Source organism: Rhincodon typus, chromosome 10, assembly GCF_021869965.1.
Source record: "Rhincodon typus isolate 14 chromosome 10, sRhiTyp1.1, whole genome shotgun sequence".
Taxonomy (NCBI): Eukaryota; Metazoa; Chordata; class Chondrichthyes; order Orectolobiformes; family Rhincodontidae; genus Rhincodon; species Rhincodon typus.
The window spans coordinates 39,772,168-39,788,237 of NC_063341.1; the positions used below are offsets into that span (position 1 = coordinate 39,772,168).

The 16,070-nt window shown below is 38.5% G+C and overlaps 1 protein-coding gene and 1 long non-coding RNA gene across 2 annotated transcripts in view; both read right to left on the reverse strand.

Moving 5' to 3' along the window:
* Positions 1-181, reverse strand: part of LOC125484208 — a 3,570-nt gene extending 3,389 nt beyond the window's left edge. Inside the window, exon 1 of the long non-coding RNA XR_007263058.1 lies at positions 98-181. This is a non-coding gene — a long non-coding RNA (uncharacterized LOC125484208). The remainder of the gene's footprint in view (positions 1-97) is intronic.
* Positions 182-4,919: 4,738 nt separating this feature from the next.
* On the reverse strand, positions 4,920-10,613 carry tal1 (T-cell acute lymphocytic leukemia 1). Its single transcript, XM_020518072.2, has 4 exons — positions 10,481-10,613; positions 7,608-8,182; positions 7,109-7,188; positions 4,920-6,666 (listed from the first exon to the last, which is right to left on the reverse strand). The coding sequence occupies exons 2-4, from the start codon at positions 8,078-8,080 to the stop codon at positions 6,245-6,247; spliced, it is 975 nt and encodes a 324-aa protein (XP_020373661.1). The 5' UTR covers positions 8,081-8,182; positions 10,481-10,613; the 3' UTR covers positions 4,920-6,244.
* Positions 10,614-16,070: the final 5,457 nt, after the last annotated feature.

The following is a 16,070-nucleotide window of genomic DNA, read 5'->3' on the forward strand; positions in this document are numbered from 1 at the left end:
AGCTTTCCTGCTCCTCTGATGCTGCTCTGATGCTGCTGTGTTCATCTAGTTCTACGCCTTGTTATCTCTATATCTGGTATTCCTGATGTTCACTTACCTGATGATTTCAATGAAAACTCATCCAATGAACAAAACCTTGTTAGAATTTTGAGCTGGTTCTTGTCCTCCCCTCATCTTAGGTATTGTCTTCAAACAGAAATTGAATAGGTTAACATGTGGTCTTGTCAAAGGTTGTGAATGTGTGTGTTGTGTTCAGATAAAATAATATAAATAGTGTGTGAAATATACCACATTTATAGGGTTGTGGAAGTTATATTTCTAAGGACAGCAATGAGTACAGAGTGTGCAGTTTGCAGCAGAAGGTGCTTTAATGGTGTCTTATTGTTGTGATTACTTGAGGTGACAGGAAGCAGAAGAGAGAAGGCTTCTAAGGCCTGAGGCATGAGGCTCAGTTTGGAGAGGTCTCAGTTTCAGGCTTGGTTTGGGGGAATAGGGGGATTTCTCACCCTAACTTTCTCATCCTTTCCTCTTCTAAATCTGATAAATGCAGCGTCAGTATACTCCTCCCATCACCTGGAAACACAAATTCCATTATCATGATCATCTCCTCCATGAGGAGCATTAGAGTGGTACATGAAAATTGGGCATAACCTTGCAGAACGATTATCTAAATCTTTAGCTTGACTTAACAGCAGTAGAGCACAGTTTCCCAATAAGGGCCACTATCTGCCTGTCATCAATGTCACTGGAGCCCAAATTCTTTCAAATTCTCAAAAAGCATGAGCACTGATGGCTGCTGGTCCATCAAAACAAACAATGCATGAGGGCCAGGATGGCTCATGCCCCTCACCAATGTGATTTCCATGCATAAGAGTCTCTGCAGTTCATCTTTTAAATGTTTTTTGGGCCAGGTTAAATTACAGCTCTTCAAGAACTGTATTATTATTAATCATTTGGTAGTACAGAGCTAGACTAGTGCTGAAAAAATACATATTGTCAAAGTTTTTCATTTGCATTCAATAGGACAATTCACAAGAATGCCATTCAAAGGGAAACTAAGATTTATACTGGAACAAAAACAGAAGTTGCTGGAAAAGCTCAGCAGGTCTGGCAGCATCTCTGAAAAAAAAATCAGAGTTAATGTTTCAGATTCAGTGACCTTTCCTGAGAATTTATACTGCATGGAATGACAGTGCTGCTTGGTTGGCAAGTGGACTCCGATTGGTAGAGGCATCGTCATGGAGAATGCATTAATTAATGATGATTAAATGTTAACTGTAAGGCATTGTTTATATTTTAAACTAGACGGGTTGACTCTGAAGGCAGTGAATGGCTGCCACAATTTAGTTGATTTGAAACTGGCATGATATGTACATGTTTTCTGTCTTTCAGTCAAACTAATAACAACTCCACAGTCTAAATAACTCCTAAGTCATTTGTTTTTGTGGATGCCTTATTTTAAAAAATGACTTTAGAAATAAGATGCAAATAAATATATCGATACAACAGAGAGCAAAGTAGACTTGTCACATTCTCTGCTTTGCCTTGATCTTTCTTGATGACAGTTCCAAAATTATGATCTTGCAGTTTAGGTTTTAACTAGTTGGGTGATAAACTGAAGTTGCAGAGCACATGAGCATTATTCCATTAATTTCAGTGGAATGAAAATTAGGTTCAATAATAGGATGACCATCTATTTCAACAGGTTATAACCCATACAATGAAAATTACCCCTATTATGTGGGAATTTATAGATGTCACTTTAGGCCCAAGAAATAATGTAAGTGAGACAACAAGGTGCAGGGCTGGATGAACACAGCAGGCCAAGCAGCATCATAGGAGTGTCTCAATTTCAACAAAAGAGTTTTCTTTAGTTCTTCAAGTTTTCTCCTCCAAGAACACAATAAATATATTTTAATTTATCTTGCATTGCTTTTTAAACTTATTTTTTCAATGCATTGAATTTGGGAGTCCATTAATGGCTTTTTTTATGATTCAAGTTAAAACGTATCAACCTCAGGTTTACATTTGAGGGCAGCAAGCATTAAATAGAAAGAAAGGGTAAACTGTGAATGTAAGCTTGAATTACTTTTCTGCGTTGAGTGCTGTGTTTTTATTCTGAAGATCATTCACATCAGAATTAAACATTTCTAGAAAGAGTTCTGCAACAAAGGATAATGAACAACATTTTAATGAAGTAATGGTAATGATTTCAAAATTTTTGGTTTTAATTTGAAAAGCATAATCCTCATTTGCGTATCCATTTCGCTTTAATGTTGTCAATAATGTTTATGCTACCTAGTTCAACCACAGTATAATGCTCTTGCTAATGTATCATTCTTTCTGTGGTTAAAAGAAGGATGTTTGAGGCATTTTTTTTCCCTTCTATTGATCACCTAAGCACTTGCCCCAGAGCCTGAGGGCTTCTTTCAGTAGTGGTATTCTCAACTATGAGTCGAATGGTTGCAAATTCAACATTTCAGGATTTGAGAACATTATTGTCAGAAATGCTTTTTAGGTGGCATGCTAAACCAAAAAAGAAAATCAGTCATTTTCCACATTGGTGTTTGTAGATCTTTGACTTTTGCAAATTGGATGATGTATTTACATAATAACCGTAATTGCACTTCAAATCTAATTCATCAGTTGAGAAATAATTATGACGTCTGGCAGATATTATTTTAGAACAGATTCTTTCTGCAAGTACTTCAAGGTGCCAGGATTGGAGGGTTTGAGCTATAGGGACAGGCTGAATAGACTGGGGCTATTTTCTCTGGAGCATCAGAGGCTAGGAGTGACCTTATAGAGATTTGTAATATCATGAGGGAAATGGATATGGTGAATAGACAAAGTCTTTACCCCGGGTTGGGGGAGTCCAAAACTAGAGGACATAGGTTTAAGGTGAGAAAGGAAAGATTTAAAAGGGATTTAAAGGGCAACTTTTTCATGCAGAGGGTGGTGTGTGTATGGAATGAGCTGCTGGAGGAAGTGGTGGAGGCTCATACAATTACAACATTTAAAAGGCATCTGGATGGTCATGTGAATAGGAAGGGTTTAGAGGGATATGGGTCAAATGCTGGCAAATGGGACTAGATTTATTTAGGATATCTGGTCGGCATGGATGAGTTGGACTGACGGGTCTTTTTACATGCTTTACATCTCTGGAACTCTATGACCCTTAAGTAATCTCAAGATTGAGACATCATATTTGTTGCTCTGATTTTGAATATATCCATCATCAGGACAAGTAAAACGAATCATTCCCAAATGTCCAAACTGTCAAAATTCAAACATAATAACCCAATCAATGAGCACAATCATAGTTAGCTTGCCAAGGCTGAGCCTAGTGAGACCTATGAAATAAAGTTTGGATATGTTTTATACGAAACAGAAATGTCACTCATCAGATTCATATTTGAAATCAATTTGCAACTAAGTCTGTTGTTTTTCACTTAAGATGTTATTTTACATTTATTTTTCACGACTGTTTCTGTTTATGTAATAAGAAGTATTGTGCTTTGAATTTTAATATTTATCCAAAGACATACTGAACATCACAGCGCAGAGCTAACTTGTTGCTTCTTCATGTTTGGTTGGATATTCCAATGTATATCTCAAGCATGTCCAACATATATCTTTTATAAATAGTGTAACAAAAAGAACAAAACCAAACAGGTTATAATCCAGGGATCCTTGCAGGTTATGCTAAAATTACCAATTAAATCAGATACGTTAGCAAAGTATGACATTTGTTCAACAAATTCAAATTATCACTCTTGCCCTTAATTCCCCTCAACATAATGATATTCTGATAGATGGAAGAAAATATTGACATTATTCTGCATGCATTACCATGAAACCCCAAAGACTACATCTGTTCCTGAGGATTTATTCGGGCATTCATATATTTGTTATTTGCAATAAACAAACTGACCACGGTTATAGTAAAGCATAAAGCTCTTCTTAAGAGAACTCTACTTAGAATTTTGGGTGACATGGTGGCACAGTGGTAAGCATTGCTGCCTCACCGCACCAGGACCTGGGTTTAATTCCAGCCTTGGGTGACTGTCTGTGTAGGGTTTCCACATTCTCCCCAAGTCTGTGTGGGTTTCTGCCGAGTGTTCTAGTTTCCTCCTACAGTCCAAATATGTGCAGGTTAGGTGGATTGGCCATGCTAAATTGCCCCATAATGTCCAGGGATGTGCAGGTTAGGTGGGTTAACTATGGTAAATGTGGGGTTACAGGGATAGGGTGAGATGTTCTTCAGAGGGTTGGTGCAGACTCAATGGGCCAAATGGCCTCGATTTGCACTGTAGGGATTCTATGAGAATTAAGTGAAGTTCAAGATGTTAGAAATGGGAAGTTGGTAGGATTAATGCTTTAATTAGGACATGTCTTTACAAGGCTGAGCTGTTTGAGTATATCGAACTGTGTGACAATAGGCATTTGCACGTGTTCATTGAAATATGGCCATCTAAAGTAGAGGTATATAAACATGTTTGCTAATGTATAGAACACATGCAGTAATTTGCAGAATGTGCAATAACTAATATGCAAAATATGTTCTTCTGCTGCACAGTAAATTGTGTTAGTAGGCATATGCATCTACTCCTATTCCACGATGGGTATAAGTGCTATTATTTGCATGTATTTCTCAAGAGATCAGGAGTTATACTTCATATTTATACACATGCTCCATGACATATTGTGTAGTTCACAATTTCTGTCACCCCATTCCTCTGTCTCCTATTACTATTTTATATATACTAATAGCCCAGAAAAATCTAAGTCTCTAAATTAAAAATATCCATTAACTAGTAGGCACAATTATTGTATATAATCGTTCCCTTACTTGTATCAAGCCATCTTTAGTAATGTTACCAAGCAATATTGACTGTTAACTAAGGCGGAGAACACTATTCATTTAAATTGTATACAATTTATTAAAAGTAAATTCTTGGTAATATAACATTGCATATATTTTACAACAATACGTGATATACATACTGCACACAAACTTTGCAGCCACAGTAGGCTTTACAAAGAGTATCCATCTAGAATCACTTTGTCAGAATGTACATTGTAGTAGTTATTTGCTTAAGTTAACAGGTTTCGTTACCCAACTTCTGCAAATGCAGAAAAAAATCACATACAAAATGTACTGAAAGTGCAGTGTGAATTATACACAATGATATTCACAATACGTTTAGCAGGCAAGAGCGAATGTGGGAAATAAGGAGTGTACCATACCCTTTATATTTTTAAATAAAATAAACAACACACGTTGTCCATTGAATTATTAAATACGTGGTTTTTCTTTTCTTTTGCAGAATGTTAAAGTACTTTAGAAAAATGTCATAATTTGTACCCATAAAAATTGCCTGGTGTTTCAGTTATTCAAAAAGTCTTAAGTATAGAGTTCATGGAATAAATAATAATTTGTCCACAAGAATAGAAAAGGGCCCGCGAATAGCTGTAACAATTTTCATTATGCGCAGTAAATGGCCCCATTTTCAACTAATGCATGAAAATATACAAAATAATTATTCCCAGAAATGTACATTTTTAAAAATTTTAACCTTCAATTTCAATATAATCCGCAATGCACATATATTTTTGTCTTTATCTTCTAATTTAGACAAACAAGGTGATCTATTTCTGTTTAAAATCGTAGTATCCCTTTTTTGGGGATGAGAATTGCGACGTAAATTGAAGTACCTCTCTCTCCCGCTCAGTGCTTCTTTAACATGTTATCAATTAGTGTTCCGCTTGGAGCTCGAATGCAGTGTACAGAATGATGGGAATATAGTTAAATGAGCTAACATGTAATTCACTGGAAAAGGGATGCTACTGTTCCAAAAGAAATAAATTTTGGTCCTCTTGGATTTTCCATTACAAAAACGTGAATGCTTTTTTTTTCCATAAACGGCGCCCGAATCTTGAACGGCTGAAGCTTTTACAATATTTACATGTACCTCAATTTTAAGATAAAATTAAATTCTTTAAATTTAAATTATTTTGTCTTTAAACAAAAAAAAGTCAATGATCGATCGGTGAGACTTCTAGATTCAAAATCCAGAAGAACAGGAGCCTAGTATTTATATGTACCTGAAAATGTTAGAGATAGAGAAAATGTAAGGAAGTAAAACGTTAATCGATTCAGCAGTCACTGATAAAACAGTAAGTCTATGTTCCTTTAGTTGCAGTTTTCCATTCTCCCAGACGCATCATTTTTGCAAGGATATCACCGTTGTCCATTGACATCTGGAGGAAGTATGGAGTGGTGGTGGTTTCCATGTCGTGACTCGAGATGATCGTGTTCTTCGCTTAGACTTTCCGGGCTTCCTGTTCCATCGAAACAGCTTCCACAGCTCGAATCTGGAGACATCTCCTGGATATCATCACTGGCCAGCCTGGTACTATCCGCCTCTTTAATCTGTAACCCCCGCTGCTCGCCTTCCTGCTCTTGATCGCTCAGCAGTTTAGCCAAGAAATTGATATATTTCATGGCCAGACGGAGGATCTCGTTCTTGCTCAGTTTCTTGTCTGGCGGGTGGGTCGGGATGAGTTTGCGAAGTTCCGCGAAGGCCCCGTTGACATTTTGCTGCCTCCACCTCTCCCTGCTGTTTGTGAAGATCCTGCGGACAATTTTAGGCTGAGCGACACCTATTAGCAAAAATGAAACCAGCCGTGGTTTGCGTTAGTTACGACCCTTATACATTGAAGCGTTGATTGAAGGGATTTGCAGAAGTAATATAAACATTACAAAGGAAAGGCATGCAAGCAGAGGCATACCACGCGGGCGCGCCTGTCTGTGCTCACACATCAATTTAAATACATAGTCAAAACATGCAAGCAGGAAGACCTGTTGGAGCACAACACAAATAAGGAAATGAAATAGGCTTGCATTGTGAGGAAGATTACAGTGACCATTTTAGCAACGCACTAATTTATCCCTATGCTTTACGGTTTACCGACCACTGTCAATTTCCTTTTGCAACATTTTCTTAGATAGTTACAGCCTTTTAACCTTCTTAGCATAAACTCTCGAGCCAGCGCAGTGTAGTGTAATGGGTTAAGATGTGACGAATTCAAAGGTGGTACATACCAGTAGTGACTTCCAAGTCATAAGGAGTTGGCCTTCTTTTCACTCGATTACTGGAGAACATGTTGAAGGGTTCTGGCTCACTGATTATTGCAACAAGAAAGAAAAGTTTGTGATAAGAAATCAGAATTTTCATTGACTGATCTATACTGTTAAATTAAGAGTTAAATATTCTGACTGTCAAAAATCTCCTGTAAGAGGCTGTTCCTTAGGGTGAGTTGACAATAATTTTAAAGAAAACAAAAAAAAAGCAAAGATCTGTCAACACGTGAAATATGAAATCCATGGCATTTAAAAAAAAAATCAAGTGAAATTGTGATCACTAATTAATCTGAAAGCAATTGATATCAATTTATTCCTTTTTTGAGCCCGGGGCATATCGATTTGCATTCCAATGTTTATCTTGTAGTTATTCAGATTCTACAAACTAGAAAACAGGTTCACTATCTTCCAAAATAAAGGAAAGGTTTCGAATACCACTAGTTACTGGCATGAGACTGACCTGTTTAAACGTGGCAAGGTTTGATACTGGGATGTGCTGTTATACAGCATTGCTCTGGCAGCAGGCAGAGGGAGATGAGCTGCCGTTAACTGGACCATCCGATTCTCACTCACTGGACCTTGAAGAGTCAGAGGCACCGGGGGTCTTGACAACTCGGTGGTCGGTACTGAATGAGTAAAAGTGCCTTTCTGATCCCTCTCATTTATAGGCTGCACCCCTCTTTGCATCAGGTTTATGACTGGCACTTCCGATAGGGGATCAGGGGAGTCGTGTCTCGTTTCCTTGGAAACTCCATCATTTGACGCAGATTGTTGCTCGGCTTGGAGCTGGTGTCCCTCAGAGCATTGATCTGCAGGCTCGCTCGTGCTTTCCGCTTCCTCGCGGTCTGCTCTGTGTCTGGGGAAATCTTTCTGCACGGGACTCAGATCATCGCTGGGATTTTCACCAAGATCAGATCCGACTTTTTCCATCATCTTGTCGAAAAGTGGAACTCTTCACCGTCTTAACTGCGTTACCATGAGATGTCAAAAGGATGGAGAAATGCTGAAACAACTTCATCTGCAAGAAATACTCCCCTGAGACAAAATAAAAATCTTTAAGGAGAAGACTTCATAATTAAATCGTTTACATTTTATTGAAGTAAATTTTGTCATGATCTTTGCAGCGTACTGACCTAGTTGTCAATTGACAGGCCCATTTTTATGAACAAAATCGCAAATAGTGCAACTAATCGAGTGGCTGAGAATCCATCAAGAGTTTATTGGATTCCATACGTATTTATTAGACTGGTCTAACATTCACCATTCATTTTTAACACGAGAGTGTGATATCGATATTAATAGATTTTGAATGCAATTTATTTCAGCGCGAAAAGCTCAGAAGTCAGCTTTCTTTCTCTGGGTTGTTAACTTAGGCTTAAACTCTGAGTATAAATACTTTTACATCGATGAAATTATAAACCAGTGATTCAAAATTGCGCAAGAAAGAATAACTCTTTAAAAAATAATCTGAATACAGGATGCTACAGCATTCTTTCGTAATCTTCCATCTGAAAGAAATCGCTTTTATTTCCTCCCTTAAGGTGAAGCTAATATTCTCCAGACAACACCATGGGCAATATTGGGGGCATATTTTACATCACATTTAGAAAGCGCCTAGTTTTGTTCATGTCAGCCTGCAGTGTAACTGATGTCAAGGATTTACAACGAGTTCTTCTTGGCTGCTGTTATTTGCACAGTACCGTTGAATCTTGCTGTGCAGATCTCACTGGGAAAATGGGTTCGTTCTTACACTAGAGTCGACAAAGGAAGCCAGCACCTGCAGCATTTCATTCCGCTTTATTCTTTTTCTAGCATAAAGCCTCTTGGAAGGATTAAGCATTTCTCAGTTTATGGAAAATCAACCGAGATACTTAAGACAGTTGATCAATTAAGGATTAGGTTTAAACACTCTCTAAATTCTAAAGCTGCAGGGCACGTTGTAATCTTTATTCAATGAATTGAGCTCAGAGACGTATATATATATTAGAAGATTGAAATTTAACCTTGAGATTACATTGCTATATTGTGCATAACCCATTTAAAATGAAGCAAAACAAAGTTGATAATGCGGGGTGCAATTCGCTCAGTCTTGAATGTATACGTACCCTCCGATAAACCGCCTTTCCAAAACATACACAGATTGTAAAATTCATTGCGAATTAAGTGACCAACTGCACCTCCATGCGATCAAATCCTCCATGTTGCTCACTTTAGCTAATAGATGTGGAATCTATTTCTTGAAATAGCGCAGACTCATATAAATACCCAGCGCATAGAAAATATTCCCATCATCTTGCTGCTGCAATAATGGGAACTCTTTTGTGTCCCTTTAAACTGACATTCAAATGAACAATCCCTGGTTGCAGAGCATGTATATCAAGGCAGTGCAACATGAGGCCTTAGCGGAATGGAAAGGTCCAAATAAACACATAAGGACAATGGGACGAAATGAGGGCAGTCTGGATACACGCAGGCTGCCAGCCCTAATCTCCGATGTTTGTAACAGTCAGATATTTTGAAGATTCTGACGCATTAGCTTAAAGCATTTAAAACGTTTGATTTAAAGTGATCTCCCCGTAATGTGCACAGAATCGAAACAAAACTATGGTAGGTATTTAAGGGCTCTTCATTGGCAAGAGCCTATATTTTGTCTGCACTACAGAAATACAACATCTTAAAATTGAGATCTCACAACAATGTCCTTAAAATTGCTCTCATCTTTCAGAATAATTTGGTGGATGACATTCCCAGCACAACTCCGAGCTAGTTCGTTGATAGCGGTTTCTAAGTTCATGAAACGAATCTGTGCGAATGGGATCAGCTAGTCTGTACTCAACAATGTCTTAAAAGGAGTCGCTATTTCTTTTCTGACAAAAAATATCGTTGTTTTTTCTCATAAATGAATAACCATTGAGATTAATATCTTTTTGTCTCTCTGACAAATTCTTTAGATGCGCAAGATGGCAATTGTGAAAAACTATTGGATCGTAACATATTAAAGCGTCTCCATCCGTTTCTGTCACTGTGCCGGTATTTCCCTTAGAAAAAAAATCTTGATGTATACGAATCAAATTAAAATATCATTAGGGATTGTATTATACATAATCCATTAAGCGATTCAAAATGTCCCAAAAAGACCCCTCACTCCTGGGACTATTGAAAACAATGCTTGCAGCCATTTCTATTTTTAAAAAAATTATCCTGCTTTTTTTAAAAAAGTCCTTTTATATTGCAATCATTTATACTCAATTTGAAACCAGTTATATTTTGACATTTGAAAATGTAGAAGAATAAAAGACACACTTAAGAGGTGGCAATTAGAAATCTACTCACCATCCTTGTTTATTAGAAAAGTGTTAGCAGCCATTTTCAGCCCCTTCCATGGCTGATCTTTGTGCTGTAATAAGTTTTTTTGGCAGCTTATGCCTTGGAGAGTGGAGTAGATTTTACATCACGTTCGATTTCCTATTTAGTATGGAGAGCGGAACACTACAGCAATGTGGCCAGGCGAGATAAGAAACCAGCACTGGCCGCCCTGCCCAGATAAGACAGCCAAGCCATTATTTATGAAATGATTCATTATTATTTGGCAATTTTATCGAGGGAAAGCGGAAAAATATTGCATGGATATGCATAGGAATAACTTTGGAACGCAAGGCATAAAAACCTTATATAGGTTTTTTGTGGCACTAAAAGACACTGCAGAATAGCAAAATGCTCTTGCCTGCCTACCTGAATTGTAATTTATATTTTTTTTCTCTGTGGCAATTATTCCATATTTTCATTAAATTAGAAACACCTACTCAGCCCTTAATTAATTTTAATGACGAAGTCAATGCATCCAAAGGACTGTTCTTTTTTTTCGCTCTCTCTATGATAGAACCAAACAAAGCCGCTGTTAAGGAAGGAGATTGAGTAAAATAGTTTCCCATGCTTCCTCGCCAGTTTGAAAATATAGACATTTCCTAGACAGGCATTTTACCATCAACAGTGCTAAAGTCCGGTATGTTTTAAGTCTTAAAAGAAATGAGTTTTATCAGGCTTGTGATTGCATTACAATTGTCTGGGACAAATTCAACATTGGGCCTAAGAGGGAAGATGCCTTATCAAAATGTTCTTAAAAGATCGGTACAAAGGCTGATTATTCGATTATATTTTAATTGCTCAAATTGACTTTTCATGACTAAAATCATTTCCTTTTAGTTTGACAATAATAACAAGGCTGCATTTCCATTTTAAAATGAGGTATTATAAAATACATCGTTTTTTGCCCTTAAATTTCTCTTAAATTGCATTAAAACATCGAATAAACTGAACATTGAAGAACAATTAATTGATATCATACGTACAAATTAAATACAATAGATAAAATGAATCCATGTGTTCGACAAACATTGTTAAAACTGTTGGTATGATGCTAAGAAGTTATATTTTCCACAAAGGAGTAAGACGTTTCAGTTAAAGGGGACAGTCATGGGAATTTAATCACTGGATTTAGCTTCTCCCCTATATAATAGGGTAATTGTGGATGTGTATTTCTAAGTCTTCTCATTGTAAAAGAAGATTCAATCGGCATTTGTCAAGATTTATTCGATCAACAGAATATTTTCGGTTGCGGTAACTGTTGTACACAAATAATTTACATATTCATTAACTCTTTAATAATCGCTGCTGTGCTAGCCATACCCCAAAGAGAATATCTGACCTTCGTTCGTATGCTGTTAGCTACCCGTTGGGCATATGCGGTACAGAATTTAACTGAGGCTAAAAATAAATGCTGTAAAAGGAGAAAATAAGTTGGTGATTATTATGTGCCTATAGAATTTATAACTAGTGCAGTTAACACATTGCAATATTTTACCGGATTAATCTGCTCCGAGTCCCAAACTCCTAGGGACATTGTGACTATCAGTGGATTGATAGTAACTTCACTGTACTTTTAATATTGTTACTATTCATTATTGATCCAAATGTCAGCCAATTGGAGGCCATGTTCAATGGTGTCTCCGATACTGTAATTTCTGCAGACTAAAGGTAAATGAGGCAGTTTAGTGCTTTACGCTGTGTTCCCCCCACCCCCACCCAGAACTCTAGAACGTCATATCACGGTCTATGACTGATGTAAACTACATTGGAAATTTCATGTTGGTTTATCTATACATTCATATTTTCTGCATGGCTAACTGGAGCAAAATACAAAATAAAATAGATAGCTGTAAATACAGCTACAGCTTAGCCGGGCTTGTTCCAAAAAGTAATGAATAACTATGAGCTGTAACTTGAATGTCTTGGCAGGGTTACCTTATCGCAAACAGCTGTCTTTGTAATACCCGATGATGCCCACAAAAACTGGGACCAGAGTTATGAATACTGCCGAACGTTGGCAATGGTAGTTTGTATGCGCGAATGTTTTAGTGTTTGCCTTGTTGCTATTTTGTTGTAAAATTTCAAGCTAACTTTATTTGATCATTTCAAATGTTAAACATTTTGAGGCAAATCTAGCAGGATATTTACAGAGATAATAGGAACTGCAGATGCTGGAGAATCTGAGATAACAAGGTGTAGAGCTGGATGAACACAGCAGGCCAAGCCCGAAACGTCAGCCTTCCTGCTCCTCTGATGCTGCTTGGCCTGCTGTGTTCATCCAGCTCTACACCTTGTTATCTCAGGATATTTACGGCTTCATTTATAAGTTACTAGTAATTATTTATTGCAGCTTAAAACATTCGTGATTTTAATAGAGGAACTCTTTCTATCACAACATTTTCCATCTGATTATTATAGGACAGAAAACTCTGGCTTTGGACATTATAATAATCGTATTTTTCATGAATTTGTTTCATGTTTTCTTTAAAATGTTACAATACGAATTTACGGATTGAGGGACATACATAGTTATCTTCTCGAATGGTGCGCAAGTTCCCATAACTTGCCTCCGCAATTCCCTTTTACAAAGTCCAAAACGAACCGATAGCAGTCTGATTAAATGGGGATAATTGAAGTCACAACAATTTAATCAGACCGCCAACAATTTGCAGATTTGACACTTCCATAAAACGCTTGTTTGAGGAAGAAGCCACGTGGGGATGAAATATCTGTATGAAATCAGATTTTAATTTACTATAGGAAGCAAACCAAATCAGGAAATGGGAATAGCATATTAAATTGTTCCATACATTTATAAGATTAGGTCTTTTTATCCCTTTAGACCTGGTGTACCATTCAATAAATTTATAGCTGATCTACCTCTGCTGCACCATAAATCTCACTTCTCTCACCTTAAATTTATGCCGCCTAGTTTTGAATTCCTCCACCATAGGAAAAAGACCTTGGGTGTTCACCCTACCATTGCCCCTCATGAGTTTATAACCCTGTATAAGGTCACCCCTAAGTCATGCCACAGGGAAAAAAGTCCCAATCTATTCAGCTTGCTGCTGTTGGGTCTTTTTGCCTTTCACCCTGCATTCCACTTCAAATGCTGAAAGCCAGGGATTGCTTTTTATAGTCTGTTGCTCCATCATTTTTGGCAATGAGATGTTATAGAAAGAAAAGGTGGCAGACCTCTCTGGTGAAAGGGAGCTTGAGCTGCTGATGGATGGGGTGATGGAGAGGAGGATCAATCTTTTTTCCTCTGGACTGATCAAAGGGGCCACAGGACACAGTCAACCTGGATGAAGAAAAAAGCCTGGTCAGTGTTGTTTCACAGACTAAAGGAAATCTGCAGCAGTGCCTGAAGAAGGTTAGTGGTCTTCTGCACTTCATAAGGGTAAGTACCATCATTATCTCTCAGTTCCCACAAACCATCAAGGCTAAAGATCTACAAATCTCACCATTGCATGCAGCACCTTCACTCAATGGCTCTCATCTGCCTCATCCTCCTAAACCTCTCCCCTTCCTGCCTTCTGTGTTTCATACTTACTCACTCGGGACATCTCACCTCCGCTGCTGCTCCTGTGCCACCACTTCCATTGACTTTCATTTTCCATCCACTTCCATTTCATTTGATCCCTCATCTTCTCTCAGTACAGGAGAAAATGTCTCACAACTGGGCACAGACAGACAGGGTGAGTGGCAGTGTGGCTGCCATTCAAATATTTACCCTCTATGAGGAGAAGGTGTTTGAGGTGGTTGGAGAGGACTGAGACCACGCATGTGGAGTTGCTGAGACTTCTATGTCAGGACAACTTAATGAGCTTCATTGTACTCCATTGAGTTGATCTGTCAATACTACCACCACTGATATCTTATTATTAAGATGGTCAAGCTTCTATCCCTATAGCACATAAAGAGTCATAGAGTCAAACAGCATGGAAACAGACCCTTCAATCCAAGCTGACCATAATCTCAAATTAAACTAGTTCCACCTATAATGTCCTGTTGTCTATTATGTAGGCACAAGCAACACCTACGCCATCATGGCCATGAAGAACCAAATCCTTTGCCCATAGCTTCTCAACACTCTCTGAGGCACAAGCCATAACCTATTTCAAAGAATGCACAAACAAGACTTTCCCCTACGCCTTCTACCAGCTTAGATAATGATACCTTGGTGGATAATCTATCCAGGTTAAGCTTGGAAGCACAATCTGGGAAGCATGTCACTAATATGGCTCCACAACTGGCTGAGAAAGAAGTGGTCTGGCTTGCTGGCACTCAGAGAACTGTCAGAGACCAGGATTCTGCTCAGCCCTGGCAGAAAATTATCCAATGGTTTCAGCCATTAATGAGTTCATCTAAATGCTCAGTCATAAAGACAGCAGGAATGTTTGTTGGAGAAATTCAGCAAACTTGCGAAACGTTTTGGAGGAATCCACCAATGTTGTCAGTACTGGCTCTAACATGCTTGTGTCTAGCTGCCACCATGTGCAAGTTAGTGGGGTCAGTAGAATACTTAGTGAATTCCAGAAATGAGTATTCATATGCATCCCATTGTTTTAGCCATTGGTGTTCAACATCTGTGGCAAGGCAAGAGGAGGATGAGGGACCTCATTCTCACTCCTGGTGCTCCTTTCTCTCAAGGAGGTAGAGTTATGCCCGCAAGCATTCAGATGGAAGAACCACAAACTAGCCTCCAGAAGTTTCTGCTCAGGACACTACAGAGGTGCCAGACTTGTCCACCTCCAATCTGCCTGTCATCTCCAACCCTGAAGAAGTTGCAGCCAAAGAAGTGAGCCTGTATCTGGGCACCTCTCAGCCACCAACTTACCTCGAGTCATCCACCCAAATCTTCCAGGCCAACAGGGTCTAATATCAGACAGGCTGTCTCCACTCCAGTTCTGGACCCTGCGACTGCACCCAGACGTAATGGGAGGCCAAGGGAATAAACCCTCTGAGGACACATAAATGGCATGAGTGACACATCATTGTACATATACTTTCACATCTGTAAATATAGATACACCTTTCACCACTATATGTCTAATTATCTGTCATTTTGGCTGTATGACCTGGCTTGTTGGCTACCATCGTAGAGTAAAGGAGCCCCTTCATCTAACTCGAGGATAATAGTTATATTGGCAAGGCATTGCTCAAGTCTGAGAACATGCCGGACGGCAATAGATTTTAGCAATCCTTCAAACCTTACATTCATGAGTATAGCCCATAATGAGCACTTTATTGAAATCACCAATGCCAAATGTAGTGTGAACAGCTTGCATTAGGGATTTGCCTCTATTCATGTGGGACACTTACAGCCACCTTGTGTGTGTGATTGTGAGATCATTCATGAATGCTCACAACTCTGGAGGCAAAGGTTCATTCTACCTACGTACTTAGCAAAGGAGACCATAGTCATAGATAGTAGGAACTGCAGATGCTGGAGAATCTGAGATAAGAAGGTGTAGAGCTGGATGAACACAGCAGGCCAAGCAGCATCAGAGGAGCAGGAAAGCTGACGTTTCGGGCCTAGACCCTTCTTCAGAAA

What these genes read in the sequence shown, in the direction of transcription:
- tal1 (XM_020518072.2), bottom strand. Translation starts at nt 8,080, where the DNA reads ATGATGGAAAAAGTCGGATCTGATCTTGGTGAAAATCCCAGCGATGAT. An exon ending in ACCTTGCCACGTTTAAACAG is followed by an intron (nt 7,189 to 7,607) that starts GTCAGTCTCATG and finishes TGCAATAATCAG; the next exon opens with TGAGCCAGAACCCTTCAACA. An exon ending in TGACTTGGAAGTCACTACTG is followed by an intron (nt 6,667 to 7,108) that starts GTATGTACCACC and finishes TTTTGCTAATAG; the next exon opens with GTGTCGCTCAGCCTAAAATT.